A 13,533-nucleotide genomic window follows, 5' to 3' on the forward strand; every position below is an offset into this window, starting at 1 on the left:
TAGATTGTTCACAAATTAATATTTTATGGCGGTTTTGAGACAATAAACACATATTTATTTATTTAAACTGATGTGCCTCTTAAAATCCCCCAAAAAATGACTTGTTTTAACTGCACTACAAATGTTTTGTTTGTTCATTTAACCTACTTTTAATGAAAACATTACAATGTCATTTTTAGCAAATATTAACAAAAAATGTATTTTAAATCATTTTTAAAAACTTCAGAACATTTCACTTATACCTTGTTTTAGTTTCCATACTCTGTACTTTCAGGTGCTGTGGGGGTTAGCATTTCTTTTTTTAACTGAAAGTGTCATGACCTGCTGCAAACAGTACATTGTATGTTGTATCATAACTTTGACTGTGTCCTGGTCATGCTTATGACAACAGGAAATGTCATGGTCTGCTGATGAAACACTGTGTGGGGAGAAATATGCAGTAACTTGGCTTAGCCACTGGAGGTCAGGATCACTCAGGTGTCCAAAGTTGACGCCAAACAGGGGTCAGAGGTTACCAGGCCAAATACAATAGGATTTATGGGGTTGCTTTGACGATGAGTTGTTGGGGGGGTTTAAAAAGTTGTAGCTTTGTTTGTTGTTCAACCAAAATGTCCAATGTTGTCAATGTAGGTGGTGTGTTTCTATATTTTCTGGGCTGCTCTAACTTCAACTTCAATCACTGATCCACCCATGTGTCCCACTAGTAAACCTTTCAGGCCTTTTTTACCCAGACCTTATCAAATTCAAATTAATAGACCTAAGGTCAATAATATTCAGTAAAATCCTCTCATAATGTATGTCCAGGCAAAACATTGTGTTTATGGGCCTCTAGTGACTAGTTATATGTCCACAGTTCATAGGCAGGGAGAAACTTATCACAGACACAAAGTTACCAATGTATTTTACTTTATGAAACTATGATATCAGTGTTTATACCTTATATCAAACGATAATATATCATTTTTTAAAATGTTTTACCTTTATTTGTGGACAGTCGTTAACATTACAACTTTCGTGTCTCTTTCTGAGCATCTGTTATAAGGAGGAACAGATATGGGAATTGTGTGCCTATATTATTAATGCACATATCTACTGAAGCTGATACACAACCGGTTTTAAAATATCTGAAAACTACACCTGGCTGTTTTAAAATACTGTTAAAAAATTAGCAGTTACCAGGTTTTGTATTTCATTATCATTGTTCGGTCTTAATTTGTACTACTTTTCCACTACTTTAATACATTTATGGCTAGCTACATTGGGCTCTGTCCAAATCATTTTCCTTATTACAGCGGTATATTCAGAAGAGTAGTGCATTTATTACAATTTAACTAATATTTAAAGTCGGTGTGTATGAAAATAGCAATGGAAAGATGCTGAAAACCTTAAAAAATGACTTTGAAAAACATTTAGCTGCCTCTTTGTTAAATTTACATTGAATCTTTAAAAATAATTGCGCCCTAGTATAACTACACTTGAGTTACTTTTCCAAATTCGAGTTCGACTTCAGGGACAGCTGTTGTGTATGACAGAACTTCAGTCAGGTTTTTTTTTTTTTTTTTTTTGAGTGATCTTGGGCCTGTCCAATGAGATGCAGTCATTCATTTCCCCTTTCTGTTACGATCTCATTGTAGCACTGCTGACCTTTCACTTCCTGACATCAGCAGTTGTATTTAGTGAGTGTGTATGCATGTGTGAGTGTGTAAGTGGTTGTTCAGGGTCACGTGTCTGTGTATACAGAAGCCCAAATGAAAGGCCTTTGTGGCAACCCCTCGGACCCTCAAGAGCTTTCCACTGAGTTGAAAATACAAACCCATCTAAATTAAGGGCACCAGGAACTTGACTCTTTTTTACAAATAATGCTTCTGTTAAGTCCACAAACTCAGCTACGAACGGCACAGAACACGTGGGACAGCGCCTTTTTGTCTTTCATTGGTTTTTATTTGAAAACAGTTTTCACAGACAATATTCCAAACCAAGCAGGCGGATCTCCAGAATCACGTCAGAATCTCTTACAGAACAAAACTCTCAGAATCATCCAGCACCTCTCGTTTATTGCTGTGGTTATGTGCCATTGTTAAGGGTCATTTTCAAATTAGCAATTTTAAAAACATGTCACTAGTTGTTATCCGCCCAACAAAGAGGATAAAAAAACCCAACAATTTGGAAAATTCAGTGTTCATCAATGACCTTCTCTTTGTTTCCCTCGGTTCCCATTCATTCACATAGACATTTTGAGAGGTTTTAATTTAAAAAGTCCCAAAAAAGACCTCCTGTGTTGGCTTTAACTGATGATCCTTAATGTCCAGATGAATTGTCGGGACACTCAGGACACGAGTTGTGGCACAAACGCTAACCACGTGCTGTTATGTTAACGGACATGACGTAGGGTGCGGATTCCAACTGAGTAAATGTTATGAACTATGGTAGCTGCTGGTGAAACATTTAAGAAAAAACATATTTTTTGTCCGTTGAGAGATCTGTCCATGTCGGTGGTGAAACAGGAGAAATGGGGAGACGTGGGACTTCTGAGAGGAATGTGAGTTTGCTAAGTAAATCTACAATGACAAGTCTAAAAAAAAAAAAAAGTTAGCATCTTACAAAATACTCAATAAAGAATACAAAAATTGTCTTTCGATTCCTCAGAAAACCAACTACAGTCACTCATTGGCCTCGCCAGTCTCAGATTCCTAGAGGAAAAAGAGGAAGAGAGCGAGAAAGAAATAGCGTGGTCACTTTATTGTACTCTGAAATGTAGCTGCTGTAAAACTATTGTGTTATTGACTGATTAAAAAAAACACCACCACAAGGTTAGTACAAAAAAAAAAAACGATTTCATACCTCATACTTACCCAACCTATTTTTTAAAAGAAATCAAACATGTCGACACACTCCAAAGCCAAAACCCAAGCAGCTAGAAACACAATGGTCCCAAATGAGCCTGTATTAATAAATTATCAATCTATTAAAGTTATAAAACTGTATAAAATTTATCCAAAACACCCAGTTCAAAAAGAGGGATTAATAAGTAAAAAATGACCTATAATTCCCAGGCTTATTTTACACCAAGTATTATTATTCCATATTAATAATAAAGAAAACTAAGCAAACTTTGAGTTATCTTCAAAGCCATAGCAGAATATCAATTTTACAGTTTCCACTCACTCCAAAGGTGGTTAATTAGTCAAGGCATGTTTGGTCTCCAAATTTTGCATCTTTAATGTAGCGCTGGAGCTAAGAACTCTACTAAAGATCAAAATTGAAGGGAAGGCAGATTTTGGCGCAGCACCTTTGTTGACCACTGCATTCAGATACACAGAACTTTTTATAGTTCACAGCCTTACTGCATCCTAAACCGCACTGACAGTTCTGCACAAGCTTAAATTATACTGGATGTGGTTTGAGAGGATTGAGAAATGTTATGGGAATGTATTTGTGGGAACGTTTGTCTACTAAAGTCTAGCTTTTGTCAACAACGTTTGCCGTGTAGCTGTAACGCTAAATTAAAAAAGTATGATGTCCACACGGAACATATTTCGGTTTATCGATTACAGCTGGATTTTAAATTCTGTAATTTTATAAAATTTGTTTTCTAATCAGCTTTCGGTCTGTAAACAAATTGGAACATTGGTTTAATAACCATAAGTCCATGATGTAAATCAGACAAAATTTGATGTATTCAGCTTAAAAATGTGCGAGAGGTGACGGAAGCAAAATGAAACATAACATAAAATTCTACTAATTCACACCAACACACGGACGTGTCACTCTTCACGCTCTCATACCCTTTTTACTCGAACTGTGTCCCACTGTCCTCTGACGGACAGGAGGGTGGGGGAGGGGCTTCTCGGGGGTGACACAGTAACAGATGAGCGAGAGATGCAAATCTATGTGAGTGAGAGAGAGTGTGTGTGTGTGTGTATGAGAGAGAGAGAGAGAGTGTGTGCGTGAAAGAAAATCAGATTAGAGGTTAAGATTTCATTATCAAACTTAACGCTCTTCAAACTCTCAGCAGTTTCCTGTTGATGTTATTCATAAAATAACACACGCTTCAGAGTTTGGAAGTGCATTCAAAGCTTAATGTACTTAGGGTAAAACTGGTCAGGTTTGAGAAACTGAAAGTCATAGCAAAAGTGTACATTCAGAGAAAAACAAACAGTTATGGCAAGTGCTTATCAATGCCATCATTCGGCTTGATCCTGTTACTGATAAAGTGCTTCTAAGAGCACAGAAAAATCACATGCAACAAGCAGATCAGGCTTAGAGTAGATTCAAATGAAAAGCCACGGTTGCAGATTTTCACTGGGTTTCTACTAAACAAACTCCCATCCACAGATGCATTCAGTAGCATCCAACAGTTCTCGGTATTTCAGTAAAAAATGTATACAGTTTCTCTGGGGTTCATATGTGAAAGGGGCTTAAAACCATGCAACCATGTCTTGGGAGTTCAATACACTCGGAGCAGAACACTAACAGCCCAGATCTGTTATGGTAGCTGAGAGATGCCTGCATTATCTAGCACTGTACTGAGTGACATGGGGAATAAGGCATGGGGAATATCTTGGACTTTGCTATAGATGGCACTGGTAAAAGAAAACTATTGTTTATAAGTTCTTCTAAGCATTGGCTTTTCCTGTGTGACATAATAAGGCATAATTTATGCTGAATCCTCAGTTTAGTGAAGGTAAAAAAAAAAGGAAGTCAAAAAAAAGCAACTCACTCCCTCTGGCTTGGTTTCTCCATTCTCAGTAGGCACCGCCTCTTTCTCCTCCTTCTTTCCTTTGGCCCCACCCTTCTTTCCCTTTACTGGCTTCTCATCCAATGGCTTCTGCAACACACAATGAAGGCTTAAGTGTCATGGCTGCTGTACTAAGCTAAATATTAAAACCTCTCCAGGGAGTCACTAAAGTTCTCAGAGAAATTAAATTAAGACAAAAGTTGACAGTGACTAAACTGCTATTTTCCTAATGTGGGTCTGATATGGGGTGTAGAACGGTGTTCAGTCTCAAACAACAAAAACACGTAAATACTCGATTGGTAAACAGCGCTTAACATTACCACTGTGGTTTTTGTAGTTTCCAAAGCCTGCGTTTCCGTTAAAGACAGTGTACAGGAGGTCCTCGGGTTACGTCAGTCCCGAGTTACGATGTTTCGTGGTTACGACACATCTCCCATTTACTGTATAAAGCCTTGTTTCGACTTAAGTGGTTTTGCGTCGTAAACGCCGTAACGCGAACTTCGTGTTTGGTGTGCGCGGCGGAAGAATACACGGTTATACGGCTCGGGACCAAGGAGGATAAGTGTTAGGATAGGATAAGTGCTTACAGTATGTACGTATGTTCCGACTTACACCGAAAATTGGTTTACGTCGTAAGTCGAGGACCCCCTGTATTGTGATGTCATTAGGTTGTTTTTTTTATGGGCGGGGCTTTATAGGGGAACCCCAACCAGGGACCAAGTAGAACCATGTAGAGCAGGTACCAAGCAGTGAGATTTTTAATCAGCACACTTACTTCTCCGCACTTTTTTGTTTTGCTACATTTTACCTTGTTTTGCACTCTCTCACAAACATGTGATTGTAGGGACTTGGGGGAGGAGGCAGAAACACCCTTAGCCTACTATCCACATTGCACGTTTTATCCCATGCTTTCTGAGATGAGGCAGATCACAACAAAAGGACTGGGTGGTTTTATTTCACTGTATGTTGGTTGATGGGAACTTCAGATCTGAATGTACTTGTGCACTCAAAAAGTGATTTTTAAAACAACAAATCCGTTTTAAATTAAACTTTTAAACCACTTTCAATACAAACAAAAATATAATTAAAAATAATGGACATAATTATTTTAGCTGGGGATGTTTGCCAAAATTTATCTCCCAAGTGATAGCCACTTTTCCCCACAGGAAGCTTGAGAGTTTTCCTATGGTCCAGCACTGCTCGGAGTATAATGGTGAAGAACTTTTGGCAGTAATTACAGTTTCAAGTCTTTGTAGTAAGTCACTAAAAATTCTGCACTCACTTTGCAATTTTTTCCTCACTCTTCTTTAGAAATGTAGGAAAAACTTAATGGCCTCTTAAAAACGGCTGTTTTTAACAACTGACACCAATTCCCGACGGAATTCAGATTCACCCGGAGGAAACCCACGCAGACACAGGGAGAACACACCACACTCCTCACAGACAGTCACCCGGAGGAAACCCACGCAGACACAGGGAGAACACACCACACTCCTCACAGACAGTCACCTGGAGGAAACCCACGCAGACACAGGGAGAACACACCACACTCCTCACAGACAGTCACCCGGAGGAAACCCACGCAGACACAGGGAGAACACACCACACTCCTCACAGACAGTCACCCGGAGCGGGAATCGAACCCACAACCTCCAGGCCCCTGGAGCTGTGTGACTGCGACACTACCTGTAGCACCACCGTGCCGCACCATGACAAAATTAAATAAAATAAATTAATTTTAGTTATACTTAAATGTATTTGAGTAGTTTTATTATACCTTGCATTTATGTGATAGTCATCGTGGTGAACGAGGTGCTTTTGCATCACTACGCGGACTGTACACTCCCTTGTGCGCAGCTTGAGCCCTGGCTGTTTCGGCCGCAATAACGTCACTGTGGCGGCATCTGTTTACTATGAACCAGCATACTTGTGTAAACCTCTGTATAGCACCTATGATCTAAAGCTACAGTAAGGCTTGCCATATACACACACCAGAATCTGCTTGAAAAACCGTATATCACTGCTGTCCAATGAAAAACATGTATCTCCAATATAGTCACATTAAAGAAAAACAAAACAAAACATAACTTTCAATGGAAGTCACTGTTAAACGATTTTTTCCAAGCAGTTTTGGAGCATTTCTATTGGTCCATTCATCATGAAATTTTCATACAAGAGAAAGGACAGCTTAGGATGAAGTAAACAAAAAACTGACAAAAAATGAGATTCATGTTTTTGATTGGAAAGCGACAATATGCAAAAGGAAACCTGAAGCTTAAAACCCTGTCATACATGCACTGGCCACATGAAAATAACATGCAAATTGCTTAAGAATGATCAAACCTCTGTGTGTATACACATGCATGTGTGTGTGTGTGTGTGTGTGTGTGTGTGTGTGTGTGTGTTACCTTAGCTGGAGCTTTCTTGGGTTTGGGCTCAGGTTTAGGAGGAGCTGGTTTCTGTTGAAAAAGTGTCATATAAAAATCACACCTCTATTACAGTCTAATAGTTAATAACAGCAATATGTTTAATTGTTTCAGTTAGAATGATATGAGTATTATAATGATATTATGAGTAATGGAAGGCAATAATCCATGGATCATAAAGACATACAGGAATATCTGGGATTTCTATGTCCCCAAAAACACTTCTTTATCAGGACGTCTAATAATTTAAATCTCTAAATCAAACACTACACATAGTAAGTAATTGCGATGATACTGTAAATACGTTTTGGTTGAAAATCAAGCCAGTTTCAAGTCATAAAACTCTCACAATTGTTTTTCTAGTGCTTTAGTAAATAAAAATAAATTTAAATTACAATTTACTCATAATTTTAAAGACTTACTGAGGACAGGCGCTCTGACCTTCGAGTGGGCTGAGGGAGCAAAAGAAAAATAGTTAAGTATTGATGGACTACTTTAAATAACACTCCTTAGCAAGGAGACTCTTATGGAGGTAACAAGGAGATTCATACATCCTGTGTATAAATACCTGTGCTATTGCAGGTGGTGTACGTACATTGAGGATGAGTACTGGTTTACTGTATTTATATTGAACTGAATTAACTATGAGAATATGTCACATAAGTTGTTCTGATTGGTTTAAAGTGAAGCGACTGTATATTTACACCTTCAGTGATCCTCTGTCAGTACCTGTGGTGTTGTACCCATACTTTAATCAAATCTGAATGGTTCTGTTAGACTCACATTACAAACTCACATTAATTCAACGCATTAAATAATCAAAGCTCACTTTTCTCTTTATCGTTTGACTGATTTAACAAAAGTCCAAAGCAAATGCAGTCGCTGTCTGAGCAATGACCAATAAAAACGTAAAAAACCTGAAAAGTAGAAACACTTCTTACTTTTGACATTTAAAAAAGAATGGTTTGTGTTTTTCTTTATTAGGAATTTTTATTGATTTATTTATTTTTACTATTTTATGGATGACTGTGGGTGCAGTAGTGAACTCACCTCCTGCTTTGTTACTTTAGTTGAGTCTTTCCCTTCTGCTCCCTCAGGTGACTGGAGAGAGAAAAAAAAGCACACACACACACACACAAACATACGTTGCATTATCTCTGAAAAGTTTCCTGAGGCTTCAGTACACAGTTTGCAATGAGTTAATTCTATTTTAAATAATGGAAAAGAGTAGTGGGCGGCACGGTGGTGCAGCAGGTAGGTGTCGCAGTCACACAGCTCCAGGGGCCTGGAGGTTGTGGGTTCGATTCCCGCTCCGGGTGACTGTCTGTGAGGAGTTAGTGTGTTCTCCCCGTGTCCGCGTGGGTTTCCTCCGGGTGCTCCGGTTTCCTCCCACAGTCCAAAAACACACGTTGAAGGTGGATTGGCAACTCAAAAGTGTCCGTAGGTGTCTGTGTGTGTGTCTGTGTTGCCCTGTGAAGGACTGGCACCCCCTCCAGGGTGTATTCCCGCCTTGCGCCCGATGATTCCAGGTAGGCTCTGGACCCCCCGCGATCCTAAATTGGATAAACAGATAATGGATGGATGGAAAAGAGTAGTAAACTGCAGTTTGCTGCAGTGCTATTACAATTTTATTCATTTTTTTTCTACATTTTTTGCTGAGGAAGTGCCATGGTACACAGTTCTATCATTTAATAAATAACTCTTAAATAGTCTTCATATGAACTGAAGAACTCTGTACCACACACTTTCTTTGCAAACCTAATTTTGCCCTAACTTTAATATTTTATTTGCTGTTTAACTTCATACCTAAGAGTGTGAACGGTATGAATACAGTTTTACTGTGCAGCTGTGATGCTGCATATATTTATGTTTTGTAATATTATTTTTGTGACATAGATTATAAGATAATTATAAGCCTAAACTTGTATTTAAATGAGCGTGACATAAAATATATTTTATTAAATAAAAACCTTCCTCCTCTGTTATTTTCATAATTAATATCACACTGTTTGAAACCTCCGATTATTTATAGAGTAAGACACCACATAAATAATAAATTACTCCATGTGCCGATGGGTCGGTTAAAAAGTTGAATGGAAAGTCCATTAATAACAGTTTTAAAGCTGTTATTATGTTTTAACAACATTGAATAAGACTTGTCAAAAAATGTGCTCAAAATGTGATTCTGAATGTCCATGTAACGTTTATTGACACTGTACTTGTGTTGTGCTGTGGCACATATTTGCACTTGTGCGTTTCAGTCCTGTGTGAGTTGTTTTATGCAGCACCTTGGTTTAGAGAAATGCTTTGTTGTCCCCTGCCCGCTGTATACAGTGGCAATGACAATAAAGTCCACTTGACTTTTCATAGTGCACCACCCCTCTGTCCTTTAGAGGGTCTCTTACTGGCACCATTTCTTCGAAACCACAAAATGTAAAATAAATAGTCAGTAACTTAGTTATGAGCAGTTCTTAGTGTCACGTTCAGCACTGAATTTTACACGTTCTATTTTATTTACTTGTGTATTTGTTTAATTTTAAGATTATTATTTTGCAGATTTGTTTTGAATAGGATATTTAATAAAAGACTTTATATATATATATATATATATATTAGTAGTGACTGGTTACACGTTTTAACGAATGTGTATTTCACGTACCTCCTGACATTTTTTGCTGATTAACAAAATGTGCCCCCTGCCTAATATGCAAATATGTGGCGTTTCGGACCTATTTTCCCTGAGCATTGTTTAGTTCAGTCGTTTGCAAATATTTGGGTGCTTGGATAGTGTCGATTTTCTACTGGGAACACGTTGAAATTAGGGTTGGACAATACGATCAAAATTTATATCACGATATGTTTCCTAATTTGTATATATATTATTTCGATATTGATATGAACAAAATAAAAGCCACAGAAAATCTGCCAAGAAAAAAACAAGAAACATGACATCACCATCAAACATAAACCTCTTAGCTTTGTCAATATTCATATTAAAGTTATTTTAATATCAATTGAACAGAAGGCAGTGCGCTGTAATGAAGGTCAGTGAGTGATAGACGTTGTAAATAATGTACATTGAAACATTTTATACTAACACATAGGCCTAATTGTAATGTGTTACTAGTAAATTGGTTTTACAGGGAGAAAAACAATATATTATACAACGCTGTGGCACATTTTGTGAATTTTATGTGACTCCCTGTAGAGATCTACATTACCTAGAATGTTGAGGTACATATGTAACCATTGATCATATTTTGAATTAGTTAATTGCATCTTAATTACGTTTATCTGTATTTGTATCTCAAATTAGTCTTAAGTTACACGGTCTTGTCTGAGATTGATTTTAATGTGGTTATTTTTATTTATTTCTGCTGTTCTAAGCGCAGTAAAGCGAATTCTTGAGGACGTGTTCAATTTTTTTTAACCTAAGAAAATAACAAAACACTCATTTGACCAGAGGTGTCCAAACTTTTGCATAAAGGTGCCACATTTTTGCAGGCAGTTATTAAATGGAGATCTCAAAGCTCTTTTTTTTTGCCGTCTAGGAAGTAGCCCTAGGTTTCCAGGGCTCTATATTCCCTGACTGAAATTTTCTAAGCAATTACTGTGCTTCTTGTCTTTCTATTATTTTATTCGCTAACAGTGATGCCTTGGATAAAGAGAATAACCATAGATTTAAATAGCAGAACTTAGCCCAGTATCTTTCATGGAATTGTTCATGTTGCCGTGTGTGTGTGTTTAAAATTGGAGCGTGTTGACTGTCGTGTGTGTGAGGCGCGTCCCCGCGCTTTTTGCGTTCCTGAGAAGGTTCTGTGTGATTGATGAGCTGGCTGCTAACATACGGGTCTGTGCCCAGGGTTGCCAGGTCCTCGGGTCTCCTGCCACATTAGGCTAATTTAGAAATGTAAATGACCCTTCCAGGAACTATATCTTAATTTTTACATTGTTTCTTTGCAGTCAGATTTTTTTACAGGTGTTAATTAATATAACTGAGTGAAGGTTCATATTACATCATAATGAAACGCAATAAAGTAGATGTATAATGCAGGATACTTTAACTGGGTTCATTCACAAATGCTAAAATTATAATCATTTTTAAGGGTTGTATTATAAGGTATAACGTAGCTATTATTTGCTGAGAATTTTACTATTAAATATTAATTTTATTTATTAACTAAATCTAAATGCAGAATGATACAAAAGACACTTTAACTGTGTTTAAAGTGTCTTTTAATTTTTAGATTCACACTTGTAAAAATGTGTCACCTGTGGGACTCCATTCATGGAATCGCCAGTAAAGTGGAGGGGTGAATTTGTTGGGCTATTTTGTCACTGCTGTCGGTAGGAATTGTTTGTAGGCAGTAGAAAGTGAAAATTAATATGTATATCCTACTTTGAATAGCTTAAAACGGAATGGAAAGCAGGTAGCAAGATCTGACTTTGTATTTCTCTCTTTAAAATATTACATAACCTTAGAATAAAAAAAATGCAATTAGAGAAACACAGGTCTGAAGCTTCCTTGAGGAGACCTTTGGAAATGGTCAAGCCACTTCATTTAGGGAACATGTAAAATATGTCATGTGCAGAATATATGTCAGATTTGTTTATTTATTATCTTTTCAATAAGACACATAGGATCCAGAAAAGTGAAAGCATACACCGAAAAATGACTAATTGGTTCCCTTTACCAAACTCGTTCATGCCATTTATCGAGGGTGTTCATAAAGCCTTCTTCTTTGTATTAGATCCCTCACATTTTAAATGTAAACACAGTAATTTAATCAGAATGCCTCTGTCTTACAGCAAACCTCCAGAGGTCATGCATCAATAATCCTGACCAAAGCATTAGGCATTGGCCAAGGCGACCTCCAGTGGCCAAGCAAGTGAACCACAACAACATAGATAGCCATTGTGAACCGAAGTGCAGTTTTCCTAACAGGATTTCATAGGCACTGATACTGTAACATCACTACAATACATTTTATGTAACCAAGTTTTTCTCATCTGATCAGTCATATGTGCTAGGTAGAAAATGAAAATGGAAAAAAAAAAAAAAAAAAAAAAAAAAACATCGCTTAGTGCACCTTTAAGCACTGTTCTCGTTTGGGGATTTTACTGGACTTGGCAACCTTGCCTGCACCGCAATGGGGGAGGAGGCGAAGAAGGGTGTCGTTTTAGAATACAGCTATAAATAAATTATACATTCCTCTATCGACCGACTGAGGTGCGCTGATCGAAGATGAGGGCGTTAGAAAAAGGCAGCTCGTGCGCACCAGAGTCTTTAAGTCGTAACGTTGCTCGTTTTAGGCTCGAGGTCCGCGGAGCATCACCGCCAAGTGACATTCAGCGCAAACGCACACGGAGTGGCGACCAATAAAACAAGCAACTATCATGGAGGAAATCGGCAACTGTCGACGACGACCGCATGAGGCGAAGGAATAGGGAAAATACCCAAACAAAAACAAGCCTTAGGGTGTTTTTATCTTTTCGTGCGCACGAAACGGTCCCGGTACTTAAGAGCGAGAACAGAAGCGCCACTGCCTCCTTTTTTTCCTAAGTTGAGCTTGGCTTTACCTGCTCGACATGTTGGAGGATAAGCGGCGCAGCGGCTGCGTCCACAATCACACTCCACCACACTCCGCGTTCTATACCATGGAACGCGCTTTTCATTGTGACGTACTATTTTTTAAACACTATTTAGAACGTTCGCCTGTTTGTTCTGGACGCGGCCAAAAGCGAACCCGCCATTCTCCCCGAGATCAAAGAGAGCGGGGGGACGACGACAAAAAAATAAAACCAGAATACGTAGCCTATAAAACAAAGGGATAAAATGGTCTTACCTTTCTCTTGGGCATTTTGCCTGTTTTGTTTTCACTTGCTTTACTTGGTACGGACAGGTCTGCGTTGACCTGAAAGGTGAGGGAGTGAGTTTGTAACTACCACGAAACACTGGATCAATATCTAAAACACCTCTGCTAATAAACATGTTAATAATATGCAGAGCCGAGGCCCCGCCCTCGAACTCCCTCATTGGCCAGCCCCTTCGGCCCTGCTCCCACAGCCTCGCGGCTATTGGCTTGTCTCCTCAGATATGCAAATAGGACAACCGCAAACATTGGCTCGAGTTGTGGAAGAAGCCACAGTGATTGGTTACGCGCTTTTTTTCTATGCAAATCAGAGCTCGGCCCACCTGATAGGTTTAAAGGCGGTCGGATTCCGAGGATTGAGCGAAGGCGGGCCAATCAGCGCGTGACACCGCGAGCTCTTGGAACTGGGGATCGTAGCTTTTCCTCAGTAATAAGCAGTTCTTCTGGACAGTAAACGCAAAAAGAAACTCAGAATAAAAGTGTTAGGACACTACAT

At 38.5% G+C, this 13,533-nt stretch overlaps 1 protein-coding gene across 2 annotated transcripts; it reads right to left on the bottom strand.

The window, feature by feature from the left end:
- Nucleotides 1-2,071: 2,071 nt before the first annotated feature.
- Nucleotides 2,072-13,169, bottom strand: hmgn3 (high mobility group nucleosomal binding domain 3). Of its 2 annotated transcripts, none has more exons than XM_066671880.1 (6): nucleotides 13,011-13,168; nucleotides 8,215-8,265; nucleotides 7,587-7,616; nucleotides 7,147-7,197; nucleotides 4,721-4,828; nucleotides 2,072-2,690 (listed from the first exon to the last, which is right to left on the bottom strand). In XM_066671880.1, the coding sequence occupies exons 1-6, from the start codon at nucleotides 13,023-13,025 to the stop codon at nucleotides 2,661-2,663; spliced, it is 285 nt and encodes a 94-aa protein (XP_066527977.1). In that variant the 5' UTR covers nucleotides 13,026-13,168; the 3' UTR covers nucleotides 2,072-2,660. The 2 variants fall into 2 exon arrangements, with proteins under 2 accessions (XP_066527977.1, XP_066527978.1); XM_066671881.1 differs by lacking the exon at nucleotides 2,072-2,690 and adding an exon at nucleotides 2,708-3,887 and having other exon boundaries at nucleotides 13,011-13,169.
- Between the last annotated feature and the right edge of the window lie 364 nt (nucleotides 13,170-13,533).

The sequence above is a fragment of the Hoplias malabaricus genome, chromosome 5 (assembly GCF_029633855.1).
Source record: "Hoplias malabaricus isolate fHopMal1 chromosome 5, fHopMal1.hap1, whole genome shotgun sequence".
Taxonomy (NCBI): Eukaryota; Metazoa; Chordata; class Actinopteri; order Characiformes; family Erythrinidae; genus Hoplias; species Hoplias malabaricus.